Here is a 23,948-nt window from a genome sequence, read left to right on the forward strand (position 1 = left end):
ACTTTCAAACGTATTTGAAAGAGCAATATGCAAGAGAGAGCTCAATATACTAGTTACACAAGCACTTCGCTCTCCAAAGTGAGATGTTCAGTATATTCAAGATGACCCCCTAGGACATGGGAAGGAAGCATGAGGACTTACATGTATATGTATTTTTTAGTATTTGCTTTTTTTAAAAGCCACGTTTTTGTGACTATTTTATAATGTACCTAATATACAGGGGTGGGCAAAAGTGGGTTTACAGTTGTTTGTATGGAAAAATAATAAATAATAAAATATAAGAACTGTAAGCCTACTTTTGCCAACCCCTGTACAGGTTTTTGTTCTTTTTTTTTTTAATTTGCTATTTAAATAAATAAACATGTAGGTTTGGGAATATTTTTAAAAAATTTTATCCTGAAAGAGCTGCATGATCAAAAATATTTAGCAATCATGGAATGCAGCTGCGTATCTGCCGATCAGGAATCACAGTCATTTTGCTCGTGCTTTGTCTGTCACACCGAATTTAATCTCGAGAATGAAGGGAATGAGCAAGTAAGTGTTTAATGACTTACCAAATTCTGTAAACTAATATTTTGAAATAAAAACAGACATTAGCCAACTTATAAAGCCATATGGAATGTCATAAACCTGGTTCTCACTTATGTGATGTCTTTCTTTTTTAAATTTATTTTATTATTGATTATGCTGTTATAGTTGTCCCAATTTCTTTCCCCCCTGCTCCCCCCTCCCTCCAGTTGTCCCCCCCTTAGTCCATGCCCATTGGTTGTGCATATAGTTCTTCTCAACATCTTCCTGTCTACTCCACTCCCTCCTACTATGCTTCTTAATTCCTGCATCATCTCCCTCCCTTTTCCCGCTTCCCCCTCCCCTCTGACCTCCCCCCAATATGTTCCCCGTACCTATAATTCTTTCCCCCTCTTGTTGCCTATTTAGTTTGCTTTTGTTTTGATTCCCTAGCCTTTGCTGTTGGTTGTTGTGATAGTTTTCATTTTAATGTTCATAATTTTGATTCTCCTTCTTCTAAACTAGTCCCTTTAACAACTCGTATAACAGTGGTTTGGATCTAATGAACTCCTTCAGTTTTACTTTGTCCTGGAAACACTTTCTCTGCCCTTCTATTCTGAATGACAGCTTCGCTGGATAGAGTAATCATAGTTATTGGTTTTTGATTTTTATTACTTTGAATATTTCTTGCCAATCCCTTCTTGCCTGTAAAGTCTTTTTTGAGAAATCCGCTGATAGTCTAATTGGGACCCCTTTGTACGTAATACTTCTCTCTTGCTGCTTTTTAAGATTCTCTCTTTATCTTTAATTTTTGACATTTTGATGATAATGTGTCCTGGTGTGGTCCTCCCTGGGTCCAGCCTATCTGGAACCCTCTATGCTTCCTGGACCTGTAAGTTCACTTCTTTCCCCTAGTTAAGGAAGTTCTGCTTCATTATTTTTTCACATAATTTTTCAATTTCTAGTTCTTCTTCTTCACCCTCTGGCAATCCTATAATTCGAATGTTCGATCGCTTATAGCTGTCCCAGAAGTTTCTGAGCCTCTCCTCATATTTCTCACTTTTTGTTTCCTCTTTCTGCACTGGTTGACTCTTTGTTCCCTTCCTATGTTCCGATTTGTTAATTTGATTCGTGGCTTTTCCTTCCTCACCACTTGTCTTGTATGTATTTTTGTTCATTTCAGCAGGACTAGCCTTCAATCCTTCCCTGTCTTGATTCAGCCCCACTGTTAGGTGTGTAAGCTGCCTTATGACCATAGCTCTGAACTGAGCCTCAGTAAGATTTGCTATTCGTTCATCAGTCAAGGCTTTTATTTGTTTTTTCATTAGCTGTGTGATTGGTATTTCAATCATTAATTCTGCCATTCTGACCGTTTTGTTTATCTTTCCTTCTTGGGTGGGGCGCTGTCACACCTCCTATGCTATGTTGGGCAGAGCCCCATGTGCTCGTCACAACCTGGTGACCTTTCTCACCACACTGTGGCGCTTTGTGTGGGGGCGGGGGTCCAAGATGGGTTCCTGCTGTTACTCTCTGCTGAGGAACAGGGCCACCTCCCAATGGGGTCTGCCTTCCCTGGCGTTGGAATCGCGAGCCGACGGATCTGGTCTGCAGCCGGGGCCAGCTCCTAGGCGCTTCTCTCCTCCCCCCAAAGACAGGTGTCTGCTTACCGGGTCCCACTCTTCACTGCTGCGGCTGCCGCCTCCAGCACAGTTCGATCTTTCTCAGCGACGGGTTCATACTTCCTACCCGTCCGGACGAGCACCCCTTGTTTATGACCTCATACGTTGGACTTCCATGTAGCTTTATTTTCAGGAACTTCTTATTATTTTTAGTTTTGCAGTAGTTGTAATCCTTCTTAGTTGTGGAGGGAGACAAAGCGTGTCAGTCTATGCCTCCATCTTGGCTGGAAGTCTATCTTATGTCTTTCTAATGTTATAATAGATAATTATTAATATTATAACCTAAGGCAATAATGAAGGTTAATTTTTGTTGCACATTAGCTTCATCCTGATTTCCCCTTTAGTCATGTTTTTCTCAGGTCTCTTCATCTCTCCACAGCCTGTAAACTACGCAGAAGCAGGCCTATCAAAACATGGCCATGGCTCCTTTTCTGAGTGCAACTTTATAAAACTCTCCCATTTCACCCCAGCATATGAAAAGCCAACGATGGTAACAACTGCCAATAAGTTATCTTGTTAACGTGTTCTTGACTAACTACCGCTCATCCTTGAACAACACGAGTCTGAACTGTGCAGGTCCACATGCGTGTGAATTTGTTTCAGTGAACACTGTAAATGTATGTTCTTTTCCTTACAGTTTTCTTACTAATGTTTTCTTTTCTCTAGCTTACTTAGTTGTAAGAATATAATATATAATATACATAACTTGCAAAATGTGTTAGTCAACTGTTTTTGGTATTGGTAAGGCTTCCCATTAACAGTGGGTTATTAGTAGTTAAGTTTTTGGGGACTCAAAAGTTATATGTGGATTCTCAACTGCACAGGGGCTGGTTCCCCAAACCCCACATTTTAAAGGGTCATCCATGTTTCCTGAAGTCAGTAGGCCTCTGAGCCTCCAAATACTTACTGGACAATGAGTACTAAGACCAGAGAGTCATCATTTTTGAACAATTAATTCTTACTTGAAATTCTTTTTCTTATTTCCTTGAGATCAGTACATACTTAACCTTTTCTCTTGCAGAATTTACAGTGTAAATGCAAACTATCCCCTGATATTAAGAACTGAATCCCCAAAGATTCACAAGCTTTGATCCTCAATGAAACATTCACTATTAGTGATATAACTTATGCTGCTGTAACAAAGAGACCCATCATCAGTGAATTCAATAAGAGAGAAATGTTTCCTCTTGCATGCGATAATCTAGAGGTAAGCAGTTTAGAGCTAGTGAGAAGCCTTCTCTATCCTCAACAAGTACCTTCCATTTCTGGGACCAAGCCCACTTCTTTATTTGTTGTCATTTCCAGACAGAGGAAAGGGAGGGAGGAAGAAAAACTGAGGGCAGTACCTGGGAATTGACACATCCTCACCTCTAGTAGTATTCTATTGGTGGGACTTATGCAGAAGACTGTAACTTGCTGCCAGGGAGGCTGCACAATGTGGTCTCTAGCTGAGTGGCAGTTGCCCAAAAAAAGCTTAAGAAAGGGGATTGTCTATAATTAATTGGAAAAAAAGGAGAGAATTAATTCTAGGTGACAGTGAGCAGTCTCTGATAGTCACTAAATCTTATTTAGGCAAGAAAATGAACTCGCTATGAGAACAAGAGTTAATTAACACAAATCAGTGAAAAATTTGAATGGTCAAAATTTTATTTTCTAAAGTTTAAAATACTTTAGAATTATTTAGTTTGCAGGAAAGAGAAATTTAGAAGTCGACTTAATAACATGCATCTTTTTAAGGAATATTCAAAAGTCTGTTTAGGCATATGCCTCTCTGACCTTTGACTAAAACTTGATCATCATCTGCAGTTTATAGTAAGTTTTGTGGATTCAAGAACATTAGTTTAAAACCAGAAATTTCATCAAAATGTTTATTTTTTCTATATGTAAAGCTGATACCTTTAGAATTCCAGTGTCAGTTGTTACAAGAAACCTATTTCTATTTTTAAAATTAAAGTACATAGGGAATTAAATAGAATTTGAATGGATCTTAGCTGCTTATGAAATCATAATCATCAGAGTTGTTTATATATTATTCTTGTTTGCTTCCTAGTTAACTGCAACCCCCCAAAAAAGGGGGGAAAAATTAAACCCCATTCATTATCTCTTTGCCTTTGCATATAAGAGTATATATCCCAAGAAATTTTCATGTTAACCCACAAGGAAATTTGGGGTTTGGGACACCGATGTTCCCAAATCAAGATGTTAGTCATGTAGTGGTTTTCCAATGGGTTTTCATCTCTGTTTGCCATAACAGTTTTGGGAACTGCAATTCAATCAACCCCAGTCATATCTAGTATTTATAAAAGCTGTCTTTATGGGAGAGTTGAGGTAAGACCCACAGAATTTTCCTAAAACTTCAAGGCCATATACTGCCTTTGCCCAACCATGGGCTATTGGCTGTAATGTGCTCAACCTCAGGGGAGACCTGGGGCAAAAGGTAGGGTGGTTTGCAAGAGGGAAATAACCAGTGAGTGGTGTCATCAGAGGTGGGCTATCTTCATGCTAGAAGTACTTCTAGACATTCTGGATTGACATTTCTAAAGAAGCAGAGAAGAGGAAGGCCATGTCTGAAAGAGGAGCATCTAATTACGTGGCATGCAATCTTGGACTAAGATTTCAGAAGCAAACAAAACTGAAGGTCCTGGGTTACAGAGGAGGGTGGTAAAGAACAGACTGGATGCTCCACCATGAGTGGCTTATCTTAGGAGAAGTACAACCTGTGGAGTTGGAGAAAAGGATGCCCAAGGCAGTGTTACCCATATCTGCTGATCTTAATCACCTGGGGCCTTGTGTGAATAAATAAATAAATAAATAAATAAATCCCAAATCTGTCACAAATACTCTGATTTGGTAGTTCAGGACTAGGTTCTCTGATTTTGGAAATCCTCTCCCAGTAGGGCTGGTCTGTCTTTACAGGAGGGCTTTATATAGCATCTGGGACGAATAAGGTATTGTAAGCATCCTAAGAAGAGGTGAGAGCCACTCACTCAATTCTATGAGTCTGGCACTGCTCTGGCTCACTTACATGTGAGCTTTTCAAGGACATGAACTGTGTGAAGTGTAGTTTCTCTCCCCATTGGCAGGCACACAATAGGTGCTCAACAAATGTTTTTTTTTTTTAATGTGTTTTATTGATTATAATATTACATCCGTCCCAATTTCCCTTCCCTCTGCTCCCCTCCACCTTGTGGCCCCCCTCCCTCCAGTTGTCCCCCCCTCTTAGACCATGTCCATTAGTTGTGCATATAGTTCTTCTCAACCTCTCTCCGTCCACTCCATTCCCTCCCACCATGATCCCCAATTCCTATATCATCTCCCTCCCTCTCCCCATTCCCCCTCCCTGTTGACCTCCCCCCAATATGTTCCCCGTACCTATAGTTCTTTTTTCACTCTCGTTGCCTGTCTAGTTTGCCCTTGTTTCAATTCCCTAGCTTCTGTTGTTTCTTGTGATGCAGTTTTCATTTTAGATTTCATAGTTTTGATTCTCCTTTTTCTAAACCAGTCCCTTTAACATCTCATATAACAGTGGTTTGGATCTAATGAACTCTTTCAGTTTTATTTTGTCCTGGAAACACTTTCTCTGTCCTTCTATTCTGAATGACAATTTCGCTGGATAGAGTATTCGTGGTTGTAGGTTTTGGATTTTCATTACTTAGAATATTTCTTGCCAGTCCCTTCTTGCTTGCAGGGTCTCCCTTGAGAAGTCAGCTGATAGTCTAATTGGGACCCCTTTGTACATGATTCTTTTCTTCTCTCTTGCTGCTTTTAAGATTCTCTCTTTATCTTTAATTTTTGACATTTTGATTATAATGTGTCTTGGAGTGGTTCTCCCTGGGTCCAGTTTTTTTGGAATTCTCTGTGCTTCCTGGATCTGTAAGTCTATTTCCTTCCCCAAGTTTGGGAAGTTCTCTTTTATTATATTTTCACTCAATTTTTCAAGTTCTAGTTCATCTTCTTTGTTCTCTGGCAAGCCAATGATTCTTATGTTGGGCCTTTTATAGCTGTCCCAGAGGTTTCTCATCCTCTCATCGTTGCTTCCCGTTCCTTCTCTGTATTCTGGTTTGTTGAAATGAACTCTGAATTTTTTTTCCTCACAATCTGTCTTGTATGTGGTTTTGTTCCTTTCGTTATGAGTGTTTTTCGCTTCTTTCTCATATTTTTCCAGATCTTTTGTTAATTCTGTAAGCCACCTGATAACAATGGCCCTGAACTGAGCCTCTGACAGGTTTCTTATTTGTTCATCTGTCAGATTCCTCATCTGTTGCCTAGTGAGCTGAGCCACCGGTACTTCTATGGTTGTGTGCCTCATTTTGACAGATGGGTTTTGTTTTCTTGGGCCGGCTGTAGGGGGCAGTGCCTGTGTACTTGTCACAACCCAGCGACCGGCGCCGTTCCGCAACCTTTCTCGCTGCGCCGTGGTGCTTTGTCGTCACAACCCAGCGACCGGCGCCTGTCCGCAACCTATTTCGCAGCCCTGTGTCGCTTTCTTTGGGGGCGGGCGTCCAAGATGGATTCACACAATTATTCCGCTAGGAGACCGGGATCCGTCCTCCCGCCCCCCCTGGGCCTCACTGTTCAAGGCGATGTGGTGGCTGCTTTCCCCAGCGTTGGGGTCGCGAGCTGCCAGGGTTTGACTGCAGCCGGGATTGTTCTCCCTGCCGCTGGGATTGTTTTCCCTGCCGCTGTCCCAGGTGCGACCGCAAACAGCACCGCCCCCTTTCGCTCGTCCTACCTGCCCAAAGGGTGCCGCTGGTTTATAACTTCATGCGTTGGGCTTCCGTGTAGCTTTATTTTCTGGAATTTCTAGTTATCTTTCGTTTTGAAGTAGTTGTATTCCACTCTAGTTGTAGAGGGAGACCGAGCGTGTCCGTCTAAGCCTCCATCTTGAACAAATGTTTTAAAGAACTAGTTTAATGAATAAGTGAGTGATCTCTGCCCATCCCTATTTTTGTTGTCACCAAGTGACTGGTTGTTTAATATTGCCAGAAGCTAGCCCAGGAAGATTTGTAAAGTGTTAGAAGTCATTCCCAAAATGGTGGTGTTCCTACTTCTTCGAGAAGCGTGCTTGTTGCCTCTTTGGAGCATGAACAGGTTAGGAACCTTGAGGTGGGAGGCCCTTCACTGGCCACTCTACCCCTTTCCTTCCTGGCCTCATTGGTCCACAGTGGCTGGCCTGGTACTGCTATTTCTCTTTGAGTCTCATCATAGTACCAGAAACACTTATGGGAGGTTGTGTGAGAGTAAGCCTTCCTCAGAGGAGATGACGTGTTGTGAATGTCAACAGCTGTGCTCATGTCAAGGGCCATGATTATGTTTCCAGTGGCAGGAGTAGGCAGAGACATGGCACACAGCAGTTAGCCCAAGATGCCACACTGCAGTTACTCTGCCAAGCCCTTACACCACACTTTTTAAACAAGTACCATAGCACAAGGCATTTTAAAATTGGACTGTTACAAAGACTAATAGTACTGTCTTCAGGCTGCTCTATAAAACGCAAGGGGACCTTCAACTATAGAAGCTTCATCATTTAACCCATGAATGTTAAACAATAAAAACTAATTTTCTCTTCCCAGCATAGCCATCCCACTGCCAGGAAAGCATCCCTGTGCTCTAGGAAACAAGGGCACTCTTTTTCAGCACCTCAGTGGAGAGTGCACATTACATGTTTGCAAAGATGTGTCTTTTTCAATCAGCCAGCTTCTTCCGAGAGAAATGAGCCCCTGGGGACTGTACTTGAGGTGGGAGGAGGAGGTCAGTCCACACTGTGGTTGAGTTCTTCCCCAAGAATTTTCAGAGCTGGCGTGGGGTGGTGGCAGGTGATTCAGTCAGGAGGTGAAGAGATTAGGAGATTAAGAGAGGGTATGCGAATGTCAGAGAGGTGGAATGCATATTGAGAAGACTTTGTCTGCTGGAGAATTTTTAAAATGAGTAATTTATATTAAGAAATAAATTATTTAGGGATCAAAATGTAAAGTTACAAATTGAAGTTGGAGGTGGCTCTTACCAGGTCTACCCTTTCCCTTCCCTCTTCTTGCTGGGGTGCTGCTCCCCCAGTGGGGATGGTGAGGACCTGCCTTCCCTGCACCCCAGTGCTCCTGTCCTCTTCAGTCCTGTCCTGGAAACCCATAGGGCTCTGCCCCTGAAGTTCCAACAGACATATGGGAATGTGAGCAGTCTTTTGTCTGAGCTGGTCCACAGCTACTAACAGGGCTAACTGTTGTGTCTCTTTTATTCTCTGACCACTATGGTTTTAATTTAGAACATCTCAGAACCATCTCCTTGTCAGGCTTTATAAGCCCTGTAAGGAATGTGAACTTCTTCCTGAAGCATGCAGACAGCCCAGAAGGATTTTCATAAGAGAAGGGACTTGCTCCCACGTGTACTTTAGGCTGAGGAGAGCGGGAGACTGGGAAGGAGATAGAAGGCTATTACCTTAATGCTAATGAGAAATGCGAAGCTTGAAGGAAAGTGGTGGCCCTCTGGCAGGAGAGGAGGGGGTGGGTTTCTGAGCTATATACAAGGTGGAAGTTTGGAGGACTTCTCTGCAGGAATAGGAAACTGACTATTCATTTTCAGAAACAACCCATGTGCAGCATTCATGTGCTAACTCGGCTGATTAATACACTATTCTTGTAACTGGGTTGGATAAGAATTATGTGAAGGGTATCATTAAGATGTTAAAATAAATGCATTACATATGTTAACAAGTGTATGAACCCTTTATTATATTTGGTAAGCGGGGTGTTAAATCCTTGTTCAACCAGCCAGATGTCCCTGCAGCTGCTGCTGGAATTGTGGAGGGAGGCAGCCACCTGAGACCCTGGCTACGAGCTGGTGCCAGTGGTTTCTGAAGCATCTGGCTGTACAAATTGCTTCTTCTGTGCTCAGATTGACAGATACCACATGGATCACACAGTTCACATCACAATACACAGGTGGGATTTTCAGTCTGGTAAACCTAGTCTTCACCAATCTGACCTTTTCAGGGAATCTTTACAGCTGGGGATATCATCAGTGAGAGCTTAAATCTACGTATACTATTTTTTTAAGACAAAGAAAAAAATAAAAAAGAAACCACTGCAGTCTAACAAACTTAAGACCAACTTAATAATATTAAGTCTTGAATTGGAATGTTAACAAAGTCTTGTTTGGGCCATTTATTCATCTGAGTTTTCAGAGGCAAGCTTAGTTACCATTTGCTGTAAATGTTGATATTACCTGGAGCAAAATTCTCATAACTGCTCAAAGGAGTTGAAAGTACTCATAGGTGTTTATATTTATTCTTATATAGAACAACCTCTCCTAAGTGGCCCAGACTTATCAAGATTGAGCCAGTTCTGGGATGTCTCTCTAGTCCTTATGTTTGGCAAGAGATCCTAAATCTTGTCAAAAGATGAATATTAGCCTGGCTGGCCCCAACAGGCTGAAGACTTCGTCTGCACTCTTCCAGTTTTCCCTGTCACACCGCTGGGAATTGCAATTCTTGGATATTGAGTTCAGGAGAAGTTGAAGAAAAGCAATGTTAGAGACCACAGTTACACAATCACATTGATTGTCTGTATACTTTCTTTCCTGGAGAAGAAATTGTGAAATCCCAACATTTTTCTGAGTGAAATAAAAGTTGAGATTTAAAAAAAAAACACATTATTGTTTGTTTTCTTGTCCGTTCAAGAGTACTCTGACAGCAAAGATGAAAACTTAATGCAGCCTAAATATAAAAATACCACAATGAGAAGATTTTTTTTTTTAATGAGAAATTTTCTCATTTCTATTGTTTTCAGCACTTTGGAGTAGGGGCAGAGGGCAGTTCCAAATCTGGAAAGCCTGGCCATGGTGCCTCAGACTTGTCAATGTTGGACAGCCTCCACTAGGTGGCAGTATGTCAGAAGATTTCTTTTATGCTTGAATTGGCAGCTATTTGTTTGGTTGCCTACCAGGGGTTCAGTTTTCCTTTTTGTCCTGTTTTGAAGGGTGAAATGAAACTATCACAACTTATGCCCAAATTATGTTTATCTAAAAATGCATAAGTTATATGAAAAGCCTTGCTACAGTGTGACCATATATAAGTTCATTCATTCATGTGAATTTTCTTAGTAACTTATAGGTAATGATCTTAAGCTGTCATGGGTAGTTGATAGAACTCAGAGGCAATTATTTCTGTCCCTTGCATGTAACAGACGCTAAACGTGCTGTATTCTGAGAAGACAGATTTCTGGTCTTCCTGGGTAGCAGGACGTTGGGTTCTCTTTAGTGGTTCTTAGCCAAGAGAAGATTGCAGAGAGGGCCTTTTGCCCAGCTTCCTCACCCTGGAAACTTGTTTCCAGCTTCTGCTGGAAGCTGTTTGCTGGGAGTGCGTCAAGCTGTCTACACTTGTATGCAAATCTGTGGGCACTCTGATAGTGTAGACAACATATAATTGCATTGAATGTTCATCCAAAGAGTTAACTAACTGGTTTTTAAAAATTAATGTACAGCTGGATTTAAAATAAGATAAAACACTTTTTAAAAAGATCTTTTGCATCTGAACAATTTGTTCAAAGGAGAGGAATTATGATATTCTTTGTAATGTTTTCCCCAAATTAGATAATCAGAACTTTTGAATTTAAAGTAACCAGAAACAATGTCTGAATGATAAGTTTGTGGAATAAAGAACTCTGCAAATTTTAAAACACTTAAATTAATTTGACAAAAGTAGAGAACGAATGTTGAAGAAAATAAAAAATGTTAATTCAAGGCTTAAAAAGTAAGTGGAATTGCCATTTGGAGTGAATTTGGATACTCCTCTAGAAGGGTTTCCTGTAATTCTTAAAATGGAAACTATTAATTAGGAGGGAATTCAAGAAAGATCCATACTTAATTGCATATAACAAAGTGTCTGACTTTGAGAACATGACAAAACAGAGTGGCTTCTCTCTGTGGAGTGTACTTGGAGACGTGATGCTCTTCAGCTGGATCCCTGTAAGTTAGATAAAAGACAGATGAACAAGAGAAAAGCATGCAAATTTATATGGTTTATATGACATGGGAACCTTCCTAAGGAAATGAAGACCTGAGGATACAGTAAACCTGAATGCTTATACTAGGTTTGATGAAGAGTGGAAAGGTGCAGGAAAATGTGATAGGACAAAAGGGCATGAGCTAACGCAATAAACTGGGGCCTGTTCATTCTGATTTTTCTCAGCATCCTTTGGTCTTTCCTCATGTAAGAGCACATCTCTTACATGAGGGTCTGATCTGCTTCAGGGGAGAGGGAGGAGGTCAGGTAGTCCTTCTTGCACCTGCTCTTTCTCAAATTTTTTCAACTTTAAGTATCCAGTGTGCCAAGGTGCTGCTCTGGGGAGTAGCATGCTGTGAACCCCATCATTGGGCATTGCCACTTTCCTCCTAGGTTTCAGGAGTATATTTGATGACTGTGTCTTAAAAAGGGATATGGGCTTTTAGCTCTAGAAGAAGAGTCAGAAGGCATAGGGTCAGTTCCCAACTTTATAAGGTGGTTCTTATTCTCTCTCTGCCTCCATTTCCCAGTCTGAAAAATGAGGTTAGTAATAGTTACCCAGCCTCTGATTCTAATAAGAATCAAATATGGTAAGCGAAAGCATTTTTGGCTATGCATGTAAGAGATTATTTAATTTTCAATATGTGGGATATATATAAATTGTCAGGGTATAATAAATCTATGACTAAATTGAGATGTCACCAAATAACTGTCCATTGGAACACTCAATTAGCCATAATGTTTCTCGGTACCTGCTACATATTAGAATCATCTAGGGGAGCTTCTTTTCAAAACTACAAAGTCAACATCTAATAGAGTTAGACTGGTTGGGTTTGGAACCAGGGCACCCCAAAGTGTAGTCTTAGAAGAATGTTGTTTGTGGTTGTTATCTATGCAGATTAATAACATCAATCTTAGAGTGCAAGAAAAATTGGGGATGGAGTGGGGATACAAGAACAGATATTAAGAATATACTTTTTGTAGCCTAAGGTTATAGACATATTGTTTATCCCCTTTTTCACATGGAAATGTCTCTATTGTTTCTGAGAGGAATTGCAGTCTGTGGATACCCAAGAATAGATATAACATGAAAGCAGCATTACCTCATGAGTCTCTAGCTAGAGTTTTAATTAATACTTGGTTATGCCACAGGTTTTTTTATAGCACACATTGAAAGTGCTTCTGAATGATGCTGATTATTGAATTTTCCTGTAACGGAAAGGCTCTGTGACAAATCTGACGTAGGCACCACTGATTTAATGGGCAGGAAACATTCATTCCCAGGAGGGAAGGGAACACAATTTCTCTGCCCACTTGATTAGTGACTTGAGCTGTTACTTCTTTGGCCTAGGTCTCAGACTTCAAGAAGGTCTCAGACTTGCCCATCTCTGACATCTCTTGGGGTGGGAGAGGGATTGCAGTTTCCAAATTGAGGTCCTAGGCCTGCAGTACCAGCTCATCTGTTAGAAATGCAAATTCTCAGGCCTCACCCCAGACCTACTGGATCAGAAACTCGGTTTCAACATGACCTCTGAGAGACTGTGATGAATGCTGAAGTCTGAAAACCACTGAGCTAGAACAGAGCCTCTTTCCTTGTTTTTCTCAATAATAAACGTGTTTCTTCTCAGTAGAAAAGCATGAAACAGGAATTTGTAGGCATATGCCATACTTGGCTCTGCTTCCTTTCCTTCTTCTCCTTCTTCCTTCTGATGACGAGACAGAGCTGGGCTAGAAGAAAAATGAGGGGTAGAAAATCTCTGAATTCCTCTCTCATAAAGGTTCTTATTCCAACTTTTTAAGAGATAGTAATCAGGTAAACATATATTGCATATATAAATGTATAAAGATACATTGTATGGTAAGTATATAAATACATACAGTATATATTTATATATCCATTATAAATGTATAAGGAAATAGATATATATTTGTGTGTATATATATTTATATATATAGCATGTTTATATTTTACATAGATATATACAATTTATAGAGCTACATTGTGCATATATAAAATCTCTGTTGTAAATGCAGGCAATACCAAACCAGGAAACTCCAGAAATCAGGATACCACTGGGAATCCAAATTGTCATGAGAGAGACTTGGGAGCTAGGAGGTCAGCGGGAGAAAGAAATAAAAGTTGGATGGCGTGGGGAGAAGAACAATGCCTGTCTTAGGGCCAATGCCGTACAACTCAAAGGGGGCAGCATTTGCCTAGAATTTCCTGTAAATCATGCTCCCAGAGCTGTGCAGTGCAGTGCCCTGGGTCAGAGCAAGGGCAGAAGATGGCCCCGGATGAGCCTCTAAGGTTTGTTTCTAAAAGTCCATCACATTGTGATTTTTTTAGGACTTTAGAATAGGTACATAAAGACAGCTGTGTTGTCTCCTCCAAGGGTCTTTACAAATGGAATAGATTCTCATCTATCTTGGTTAGGGCTCCTAGAGGTAGAGAAAAGAGTCAGTGTTGTCTTATTTCTAGAACCCTTCCAACTGTTAACAGTTGAAGCTGTTACTGGATCTGTCTGTCTGTCTGTCTATCTACCATCTTTTTCAAAGCAATTCTCTCCAGATACTCAAAGAACTTTAGCTATATGGCCTATCTTTTAAATATCATGGAGGGGGATTGTTAGCATGCGTGGTCATCCCAATGACAGAAATTAGGAATCTCTCCAGAGCAATTCTAATATTTAGAAATAGGAATTTATAGACACTGCTAAGTTCCTACATGCATTATCTCATTGAATCTTTACAATCACCATATGATAGAGCTGCTATTAATATACTCAGTACAAATAGGTGTCTGAGCAAGGATTTGAACCAAGGTGAAATCACAAAGTTTTGTTCACTCCACCTGTTTAATGATAGCTAAGGTCTTTATTCAGGTGAGCATGCATTCACCTGTTGGATCCTCCATTCGCAGGGCTCCAGTTGAGATATGCAATTATCTACTCTTCATGTGCTTATGTTCTTTCCTTTTCTGACTCGTGCTTCTAAACCCCTGTTTGCAGCAATATTTTAAGTTAATTATTGGTACTCTAAAAGCTCTTAGACTTCCATGTAGTACTTTAAACAAACTGTGACCTTTTAAAACAAACAAACAAACAAACAAAAACTAACCACTGGGAGCTAGGCATCATTCTCTTTCCTGCAGTGTTATAACAGAATTTTACTAATGAAATAGACATAAACAGAGCTTCCCTAAAGATTTAAGAGGGTACTATATTCTGTGTTAATTGTCATGTTCTTTGTTAACTTTATCTCCCTTTGTGTATATGCTGTAAATTTTTAATTATGTTCACTTATTCTATATTTTATAATTTATATTGTGTTTTTTTCATATTATCCAAAGTATTTTGTTAGGCAGTCTACTTTTAAAACACATCAACATAATTCTTTGAGGTGAACTTTGCTTGATAGCTACCTGGAATAGCAAGGAATTTTACTCTCTATATGTTATACTTCTGGCATATTTTAAAGGAAAGAGGATTTATTTATGGTATGTCCAACAGTCCTGAATTCTTACTGCTTTATTGAAAGGATGTTTAAATAAGATCTTCTTTTTATTTCAGGAATTACAGCATATTGTTAGATCTCAGTATATCCGAGCAGAAAAACGTAAGTATGGCTCTGTATTAATATCTGAAACCTCACAAGGTCACTACTCTTTGGACTAACATGGTTTTTCTCATATCCAGCTCTAGTGGAAGGTTCATGGTTAGATCTGGCCAGGAGGAGCAAGCCTGATACACAACCTTATGCTCATCTTACTATTAATGCCACTGACATCCCATCAGGTAAGTTGCATTTACATCGAGCTTAAAAAATATTGCAAGAGTCATTTATCAGCCCCATTTGAATACTCAAACCTATTATGAGCCTGTTACTAAATGTTTGAGAGCCCATAACTTCTAGATCAGAAGAAAGATCATTTAGTCTTCAGTGGGTGCTCCACATGATTCTCAATCATGCCTGAATGGATACCACACTATATTCATTTTCAGATAATCAGAGTGTATTTATTTTAAATGATTGCCAATTGAGATTGCATAACTGGGAGGGACAATCCTTTATTATGCTCATCTATATTTACCCAAGCTGACCTGGGACATACATGAATTCATCCAGGTAGTCATACACTCAGCCATCTCTGCAGAGTTCCAGGTATGGGCTTGACAAGAGTGATATTTTAGTCAGTAACTCTAAAAAATGAAACATACTCCTCCTTCAGGTGGTTATGATTTTCTCTGGGTGAAAATTTAGCTCAATGAACAGAGATCTGATATCTTTTGGAAATGAGGAAGCCCATAGTCCTTTTCTGACAGCTACCTGAATGCCCCAGCCATTTCCTCATATAATCCCCATTGCTTACTCTTGGAATATTGGAGCATCAAAAAGATTACAAAGAAGATCATCGTCGGCAGCCGTCCATCTCGAGAGACGATGGTGTAGCTTCTTAAGAGTCTATCTGCACCGCCGAGAATGGTTGTGCAGTCCGACTCGGGAGTGACACGGTATCTGTCTCCTCCTGTGTTGAATCGACATCTTGCAATGATGCAGGAGTGTCCTCTCCAGTGAAGCTACAGAGCCTGGGCAGGGTAATATGGAGGGTCTGCTGTTGCCCATGCAGCAGACCCCCCCTCTCTTCGCAGCTGAAGGATCCAAGGGAAAGACGGAGTCAATACAGCTTGGCTTCAGGTGCGCCGCAGGAGTTGCCGGTGTTGACTGCAACGTCAAACCGCCTTAGGGACTCCGGCTCCGGATTTTCTGTCGGGGTTTACTCCCTTAGCCTTTCCCCTGAAGAGGTATGCCTCAAGGCAGCGGAGGTTTTTTGGAATCAGAGTTTTCCTTCTCTGATGTGCCCTGACTGGAAGATCGAACCAGCGACACTTAGCTCGCAGGCCGACGCTCAATCCACTGAGCCAAACCAGCCAGGGGAAAGAAGATCATGATAGAGTGAAAATTGAACATTATTGCTATTATTATTATTGTGCCATTTATTCAACACACATTATGTGTACCAGGCGCTTCACTCTGTATTCATTATCTCTTAATCCTTATTTACAATCCTGCAAGGTAGTGATTATCATTCAGATTTTGTGGACAGGGAAACTGAGGTCCACATAATTTACCTGCTCAAGGTCACAGTGGTAGCGGGATTAGAAGTTGAATTCCACTCTAGTTGACTCCCAAGTTTATGCTTTTTATATTATAGGTTATTATCTAACTACCTTGTGGCCAATTGGATTTGTCAGAGGGAAATAAATTTTGAGCTCTTATGTTCCTCTTTTTTCTGTAAGAAGTAAATTAACATTGTGTGATTAGGCACGGGCTATAAAGTCTAACTGCCTGGTTTGTCACCTCACTGTACTATTTACTGGCTGTGTGATCTTGTGCAAATTATTGGAATCACTTGTGCCTCACCTTCTTCACTGGAATGGTGGGAGTATCTACGTCCTGGGGTAGCTACAAAGATATAATGAGGTAATACACTAACATTTCTGTGTGGAAGCTGACATTTAGCAAGCACCCAGGGAACACAATTTGTTATTATTATTTGAGTTTAATTAAATAATTATACATATTCCATTTTGTTCTAAAAACGATTTAAGGCAGATATTTCTTGGAGTTAAAAAAATCTGGGTTAATGCTCAACATCATTAGCCATCAGGGAGATGCAAATAAAAACCACAATGAGATACCATTTTACACCAGTCAGAATGGCCATCATCAACAAATCAACAAGCAACAAGTGCTGGCGAGGATGTGGAGAAACGGGAACCCTACTGCACTGTTGGTGGGAATGCAGACTGGTGCAGCCACTATGGAGAACAGTATGGAAATACCTCAAAAGATTAAAAATGGAACTGCCTTTTGAACCAGCGACTCCACTACTAGGATTATACCCAAAGAATCTTGAAACCCCAATTCAAAAGAACTTATGCACTCCTATGTTCATTGCAGCACTGTTTACAATAGCTAAGTGCTGGAAACAACCTAAGTGCCCATCTGTAGATGAGTGGATCAAAAAACTGTGGTACATTTACACAATGGAATACTATGTAGCAGAAAGAAAGAAGGAACTCCTGCCATTTGCAACAACATGGATGGAACTAGAGAGAATTATGCTTAGTGAAATAAGCCAGGCAAAGAAAGAAAAATACCATATGATATCACCTAATACAGGAAACTAAAGAACAACACAAACAAAGGAACTAAATAGAACAAAGAGCAGAATAGCAGTCAATAGGGGGGAGGGGAGAGGGAGAGAAGGGGGATAAGTAAGGGAAGGGTTTAATTAAAGAGCCTGTATGAAAGACTCATGGACATGGACAACGGGGAGGGATATGATTGCGGGAGAGGGGGTGGGTTGGGTGGGGGAGAGAAATTGGGGGAAAAGGGGACAACTGTAATTGAAAAACCAAAATAAAAAAATTAAAAAAAAAAAAATCTGGGTTTTAGTAAACAATTTTGAAGCCACTAGCATCATAACATGAACCGTGGAGGGATTTTTCCTGACTGCAGGCACAGAAAGTGAGAAACTGACTCTTTAGTTTTCAGAAGATTTTCCAAAACTATCTGTCTATTCTGTTGCAGATATTTGCTTCATAAACAATTTTTCTCTCTCTCCGTGTGTATGTGCCTTATGGTGGAGCTACACTAGTTTTCTGAGTATAAAACTATTTTACATCTTAGCAAAGGCAATCAAATTAATACTGATGTATCAGCTGTGTGTGCTACAAATGTACTCTGCATTTATCTCTTCAGTTCATTTTGAAGGGCACATGATAAATATTGCATTAGACTATGTGCCAAAGTCTGTTTGGCAATAACAAGCGTGTTTTAGTTTCAAAGCTTTCTCTCCAGGCACCTAGCATCAAATCATTGCCAAAAAAACAAGGAAAGATTTCTGCTTATTTTCTGATGGTTATTGAGTTTGAGATTGAGTGCAGTGTGTTAGTATGTGCTTCTGTTTAAGTAAATAAAATCTGTTCCTCTAACTGAACCAACCACCCCTTGAATTCATGTATCTCCCAGTTTTGGCCAGTACTAGATACTTCAAAGGAAGATGGCTTTAATTTTGCATGTTCATTTGGGGCCTCTGCTTTATACTTAATAACACATAAGAAAAATCAGAATCTTCTTTGTATTGATGATGAGTTTGTGCCTTGGCAAAGCTTCTTGAATAAGCTTCTTGTATTGCAAAGTATTTTGTGAGGTCAGAATATGTGGCTTTATTTAGGGGGATCCTCAGGGTAAATATTTGTAGAAGCTTCTTTTCCAACCTAACAGCCGTGACCATAGAGACTGGTGGCTGGAGTGAGAGATCATCAGCATTAATGGTGGAAACCCAGATTTGTCATGAGAGGCCCTTTACCATGACCACAGCATCATCTTCTCATCTCGTCTTCCACTGTTGTCTGTTCAGGAGTCATTCTTTCTCCTCTGTGCACTGTGTGTATGCCATCCTTTGTTCCAACAGTTTGTCTCGCTGACAATACTCTCTTTTCTCAGCCCACCTATATTTGATCCAAGTCCTCTGTGTCTTCTGGCTCCTTTGTTTCTTCCCTGGGTTGAGCTCTCCTGATTGCTGTTAATTTATGGAGCTTTCACTGTCAGTTGCTTCAACTGAACCTCAACCATGGGCTATTGACATGCAGAAATGAAAATTTATATTTTTCATTGTATATGCCTATTTTTCATTTTCTCCACTACTAGTGGCTAGTGCCTTGAGGGTACACTGCTTGATAGAATTCTCAGTTATGGGCAGAGGGAATACCCATAGAAAGGACAACATCATTTACTGAACGGCTGATCAACTAAATTGATCAATGAATGGATAAGTGAGTGGATGAAAACAGAGATGTGATTTATAGGAAATGACACTCCTTTCACCTGACTTTAGCTACCAGTGGGAGTGGCGTGCAGTCAAGGGTCCTGTCTTCACCTTTCTCTGGTTCATGTTCCTTCTTTGCCTTCCCAGGTCATATCTCTGAGCCCTTGGTCTAACCCTAGCAGATCTATCCCATTGAGAGGGTAGACTTCACCTTTGCCATTTTGCTCTTCTCTAACAGCCACCATAGGAGATAAACTATAAGACAAATAATTGATTGTGCAAGTATTGAATTCAGGAGTAGGGTGAGAAGGAAGGAAACATGATAATTTGAGGTGGGAAACATCTTTAATTTTTTTAGCTTTGCCAATGGATTGCATAGCTATTTATCAGTCTGGAAGAATTATTTTACTAGTATTTATGAGGATGTGATGAATAGTCATATAGTCTCACCTTGACTCAGGACCATGGGATGGCATTTACACTTGGGATGTTTGAATCTGGGATGACCTGAGGTAGGACCTCCGGTGAAAAAGGACATGTGTTGTGGGTCTTGGAGGCAGCAAAGCCTGTAAAGTCTTCTCAGGCTTGTCTTGATGCCGTCATATGGAGGAGATGTGGATTTCAATAAATATACTGTCCCTGGACAGAAGGATTCTAACCACTGACTTTTACTTCACAGGCCTAAACATGGGTTGCCCCATTATAGCTTGGCCTCTGTGCATTTTTGGCTCCACCACCTGGTTTGTTCTTGGAACAGCCTGGTGTCAAGATCTCCAGACCATATTCCAGGCTGCCTAGTGGTCCTCCAGAAACAGTAGAGCATTCTTTTTTCTGTGGTCCTCTAGAGAAAGCTGCAGGTGCTCAAGGCTCCCCAGGATTTAGCCTATTTTGGGAAGATAGCCATTATGGGTTTTTGATTCTGCAAGGATCTCCCAAAAACCCACTGTAACCAGAGGGCTGCCAGCTCTGATGGATCTGTGGAATTTACTTTAAGCCTAAAGCCAATCGTGGATTGATTTGTGTGTGTGTGTGTGTGTGTGTGTGTGTGTGTGTGTGTGTGTGTGGCATGCAGCAATGAACTTCTCTTTAGCTGCCTTGGCTGCAGAGGCTAACCCTAACCCCAATCTGAGACTCTTCAGCTCTGTTGAGCCTTGTTGAAATCTTAACAGATGCCGACCTTAATTTAGAATACGTATTTACAAGATCTTCAGGAGGATAAATGTGTTTTTGGACTTTCCACAGCATAACAACTTTCCTCTCACCAGTTGATACCTTGTTGAATAATAGGTGTCCACATAAGCACAAATGATATATTAAATGGGTATAGAGGTATTGACAACTTTTAACATAATATGATACACTAAAGACCGAAGCTGTTAAAAGCATTAGACACACTGCTGATTTAGAAGATTGTTAGAAACTTTTAGTGCTTCAGAACAGCAGCATAAGTATGGCTGTCTCCACATTTCAGGGTGAGAAGGGGCTAAAAAGGAATTCTGGTCCATCAGGAGGGGTTCTGTGACACTTTGGTCACAAAGGGTCCTGTGAAATTGTGAAGCTGGGGAATACAATGGCAGGAATATTTTCTTCATGAACTCCTCTGGGAGCATCTTTTCAGCTGTGTGAGCCTGGGAGGCATCTGGGTTGTTGGAGGAGGGAAAAAGTGGTGATGAGAATAGAGTTTTAGGAGTTCGACCTTTTGGTTAAATTACTGTGACCCAGACTTTCATCTCCTTCTACATACTCTTCTCCATGAATTAAAAGAGAAGATGGAATCTTGTGAAGTATGAAAGTTCTCTGCTTATCCTTATTTCCTGCTTCCTGTCTCAGCTGCCTTTGGCTCATTCTCCTCCTTCAACCTTGAATGACATTCAGCTTCTGTTGGCTGAATTCCATTTCTCCTTTGAGTTCTAAGGCTAGTAGCAACTCCACAAAGTCACTCTTGATTGCTCTAGGGGATCATATCTCCTTCCTTTTAATTCCAATAGCAATTAGCTGCACCTTTCCTCTCAGAGTTCATAACTTACTTCTTACCTGAACACATACTATACTTATCCCTGGTGTACTGTAGGCTCCTTGAGGACAGGAAAAATGAGTGCCTAGCAGGGAGCACTAAGTACACCTTAATGTATTTCTCTCCTTTTAGAAAATAAATTGTGAAAAGTTATTCTCTTCTTGGAACAATATCTGTTGTGCTATGTTTTTTCCAACCTCATAGAATTGTGAAGATATCCTTGTCATTGAAGGGGTGGATTTTAAACGATGTCCCTCTCCTCTCCTCAGGTTTGCACAAGGTGAGGTTGTCCTCCTGGTACCATGACCGAGGTTGGGCCAAGATCTCCAACATGACTTTCAGCAATGGAAAACTAATAGTCAACCAAGATGGCTTTTATTACCTGTATGCCAACATTTGCTTTCGACATCATGAAACTTCGGGAGACCTCGATACGGAGTATCTACAGCTGATGGTATATGTCACTAAAACCAGCATGAAGATCCCAAGTTCTCATACTCTGATGAAAGGAGGAAGCACTAAATACTGGTCAGGGAATTCTGAATTCCATTTTTACTCTATAAACATTGGAGGGTTTTTTAAGTTACGGTCTGGTGAGGAAATAAGCATCGAGGTATCCAACCCTTCACTACTGGATCCAGATCAAGATGCAACATACTTTGGGGCTTTTAAAGTACGAGATTTAGATTGACCCTCATTTTGTGGAGCATTATCATGTATTTCCTAGGGTGTATGGAAACTTCTTTTAAACAAACCAAGAAAAATGTATATAAGTGTGTAAAACTACTCAGAGGTATGACCCACATGGTATAAGAGGACTCTATTTAAGCTTTTGATGCTGTAGAGAGTGTGTTTATTTACAGCCAAAAGAAGATGTTGGACTCAAGGTGTGTTACAGTCTGAAGGCTTTCTTACACAGTGGTTTTTAAATTTTGTAGTGAACTCCTGGAATTAAAACAGATTGGAGCAATTATGGAAAACTGTGTTTAGGCCATGGGAGGGGTTAATTCTCTGGATCTAGTGGCCACTATGCAGCTGAAGTAGAGAGTGTATTTGTTCTCTAATTGCAAATGGGTGCTCATCTGAAGGGTTATGTTCTTTTGAATTGTTACATCATGCTGGAACCCTGCAAATAGATACTTTTTTTTCTAATCAGGAGAGAAAATATATGTATTTTTATATAATATCTAAAGTTATATTTCAGATGTAATGTTTTCTGTGCAAAATATTGTAAATTATATTTGTGCTATAGTATTTGATTCAGAATATTTAAAAATGTCTTACTGTTGACATATTTAATGTTTTAAATGTACAGACATATTTAACTGGTGCACTTTGTAAATCCCCTGGGAAAAACTTGCAGCTAAAGGAAAAAATGGTTTTTAATATCAACTGTATTATATTTCTTCATTCTTTTTAACTTAATAGTTTTTTTCAGACTTGTTAAACCTATGCAAAAAAAAAAACAAACTTAAAATGGATGCCTTGAATAATAAACAGAATATTGGCTGCCAGGTGCCTTTTAAATGTAGAAGCTAATTGACTTTAGAAAGCTGACATTGCCAATAAAGATAACAGTATTTATATAATTATTGAACAGGTTTTTTTTCTACAAATCCTGAAAATTATAAATTTTTAAAAAAATTTTAGATGGAAAAATTATCAGTGGCTTATCAGCAAAAGAATTATTTTTTAATTTAGTGGGAATTATTTTATACTGTATAATAAAAATCTTTGAATGTTAAAAAATTTTTGGTATGAAAATAAATTTATAAGAAATCCTGCCTTGTGATTTTGTGCTTCTCTGTAATATCTGTCTTGCTCTATGATCTTGTCCTCTACAATAGGGTAATGTGACTTCTATCTTTCCAAAGGTTATAGAGAAATGCAGATTTAATTAAAAATTAGGAACAGATTCAACTAAATTAGTGAATCTTGGAATTTGAAAAATAATTTGCACGGGATTTGTGTGCAAGAGTGTAGACAGATAGAAAACAGGTTTCTTTACTCAAATAAGAAAGTTTTATATCATATTTATGAGGAAAAAATGGTGCTTTGCACAAGTTCATAATGCCTTGCAGAACAACTGTTGGGCAGAAGAAATCCTGGAACATTTAATACTTTACCACAGTGAAGAAGGATTAACAGTAGACTGGATGATCATCCTCATGAAAATTTGTGTGGGTGAGCTGTCCAACCCAAGTTTGTTATTCACCCAAGAGAGATATAAGAAAACAGGCCACTTGGGGAGGCACAGGAAGCCATAATTTAAGGCACTTGGCTATGTATGGATAAATGTTTCTTGATGGTTGTGACTGGATGGAAAGAGAAAAGAAATAGCAGATGTTACAAAGAATTTATAAATTTGAAAGAGCAGAGTTTGGGTGGAGAGAATTATTAACCAATATATACCTATTGTTATAAAACTATTAGTAAATCTAAGGTAGATTGGTACAAAATATCATTTCAGTATTGCATAACCCAATGGCTGAGCCTCGGTTTAAGGAAAATTAATTTTGATAAGCAATTGGAGAATCTCTCTACTCTCCACTGACACAGACTTTGATTGAGAACCTTATTGGCTGCCCTGGCTCCTATAATGTTATTCTGTTACTTCTAAAGGTGAAAAACATTCATTCATTTATTCTATCTTATTTATTGAGCAGCAACTATGTGCTAGGCTCTTTAGCAGGCACTGGGGACACTGTAGCACTCTTTCTGCCCTATGGTAGTTTCCCTCCTGGTATGGTAAGTGGTGTGGGCATGAGGAACATGCTGTGGGAGAGTGAAGGCCACTGGACCTAATCTCAGGGATCATGGAAACTCTAAAAATGAAATCCAGCTAGATAGGAGGTGGGCAGAAAGGCTCCAGAACTGAATATAAAATATCCATTACTATTTTAATTTACTGAAACTAAC

At 39.9% G+C, this 23,948-nt stretch overlaps 1 protein-coding gene across 1 annotated transcript in view; it reads left to right on the plus strand.

Annotated features, from left to right (window-relative positions):
* Positions 1-22,499, plus strand: part of TNFSF11 (TNF superfamily member 11) — a 32,942-nt gene extending 10,443 nt beyond the window's left edge. Inside the window, exons 3-5 of the mRNA XM_090258410.1 lie at positions 14,751-14,796; positions 14,877-14,975; positions 21,299-22,499. Of these exons, the coding sequence (XP_090114536.1) occupies positions 14,751-14,796; positions 14,877-14,975; positions 21,299-21,720 (567 nt within the window). The 3' untranslated portion in view covers positions 21,721-22,499. The remainder of the gene's footprint in view (positions 1-14,750; positions 14,797-14,876; positions 14,976-21,298) is intronic.
* The last annotated feature ends 1,449 nt before the right edge of the window (positions 22,500-23,948 follow it).

Source organism: Furipterus horrens, unplaced genomic scaffold (assembly GCF_987537825.1).
Source record: "Furipterus horrens unplaced genomic scaffold, mFurHor1.1.pri manual_scaffold_12, whole genome shotgun sequence".
NCBI classification, from domain to species: Eukaryota; Metazoa; Chordata; class Mammalia; order Chiroptera; family Furipteridae; genus Furipterus; species Furipterus horrens.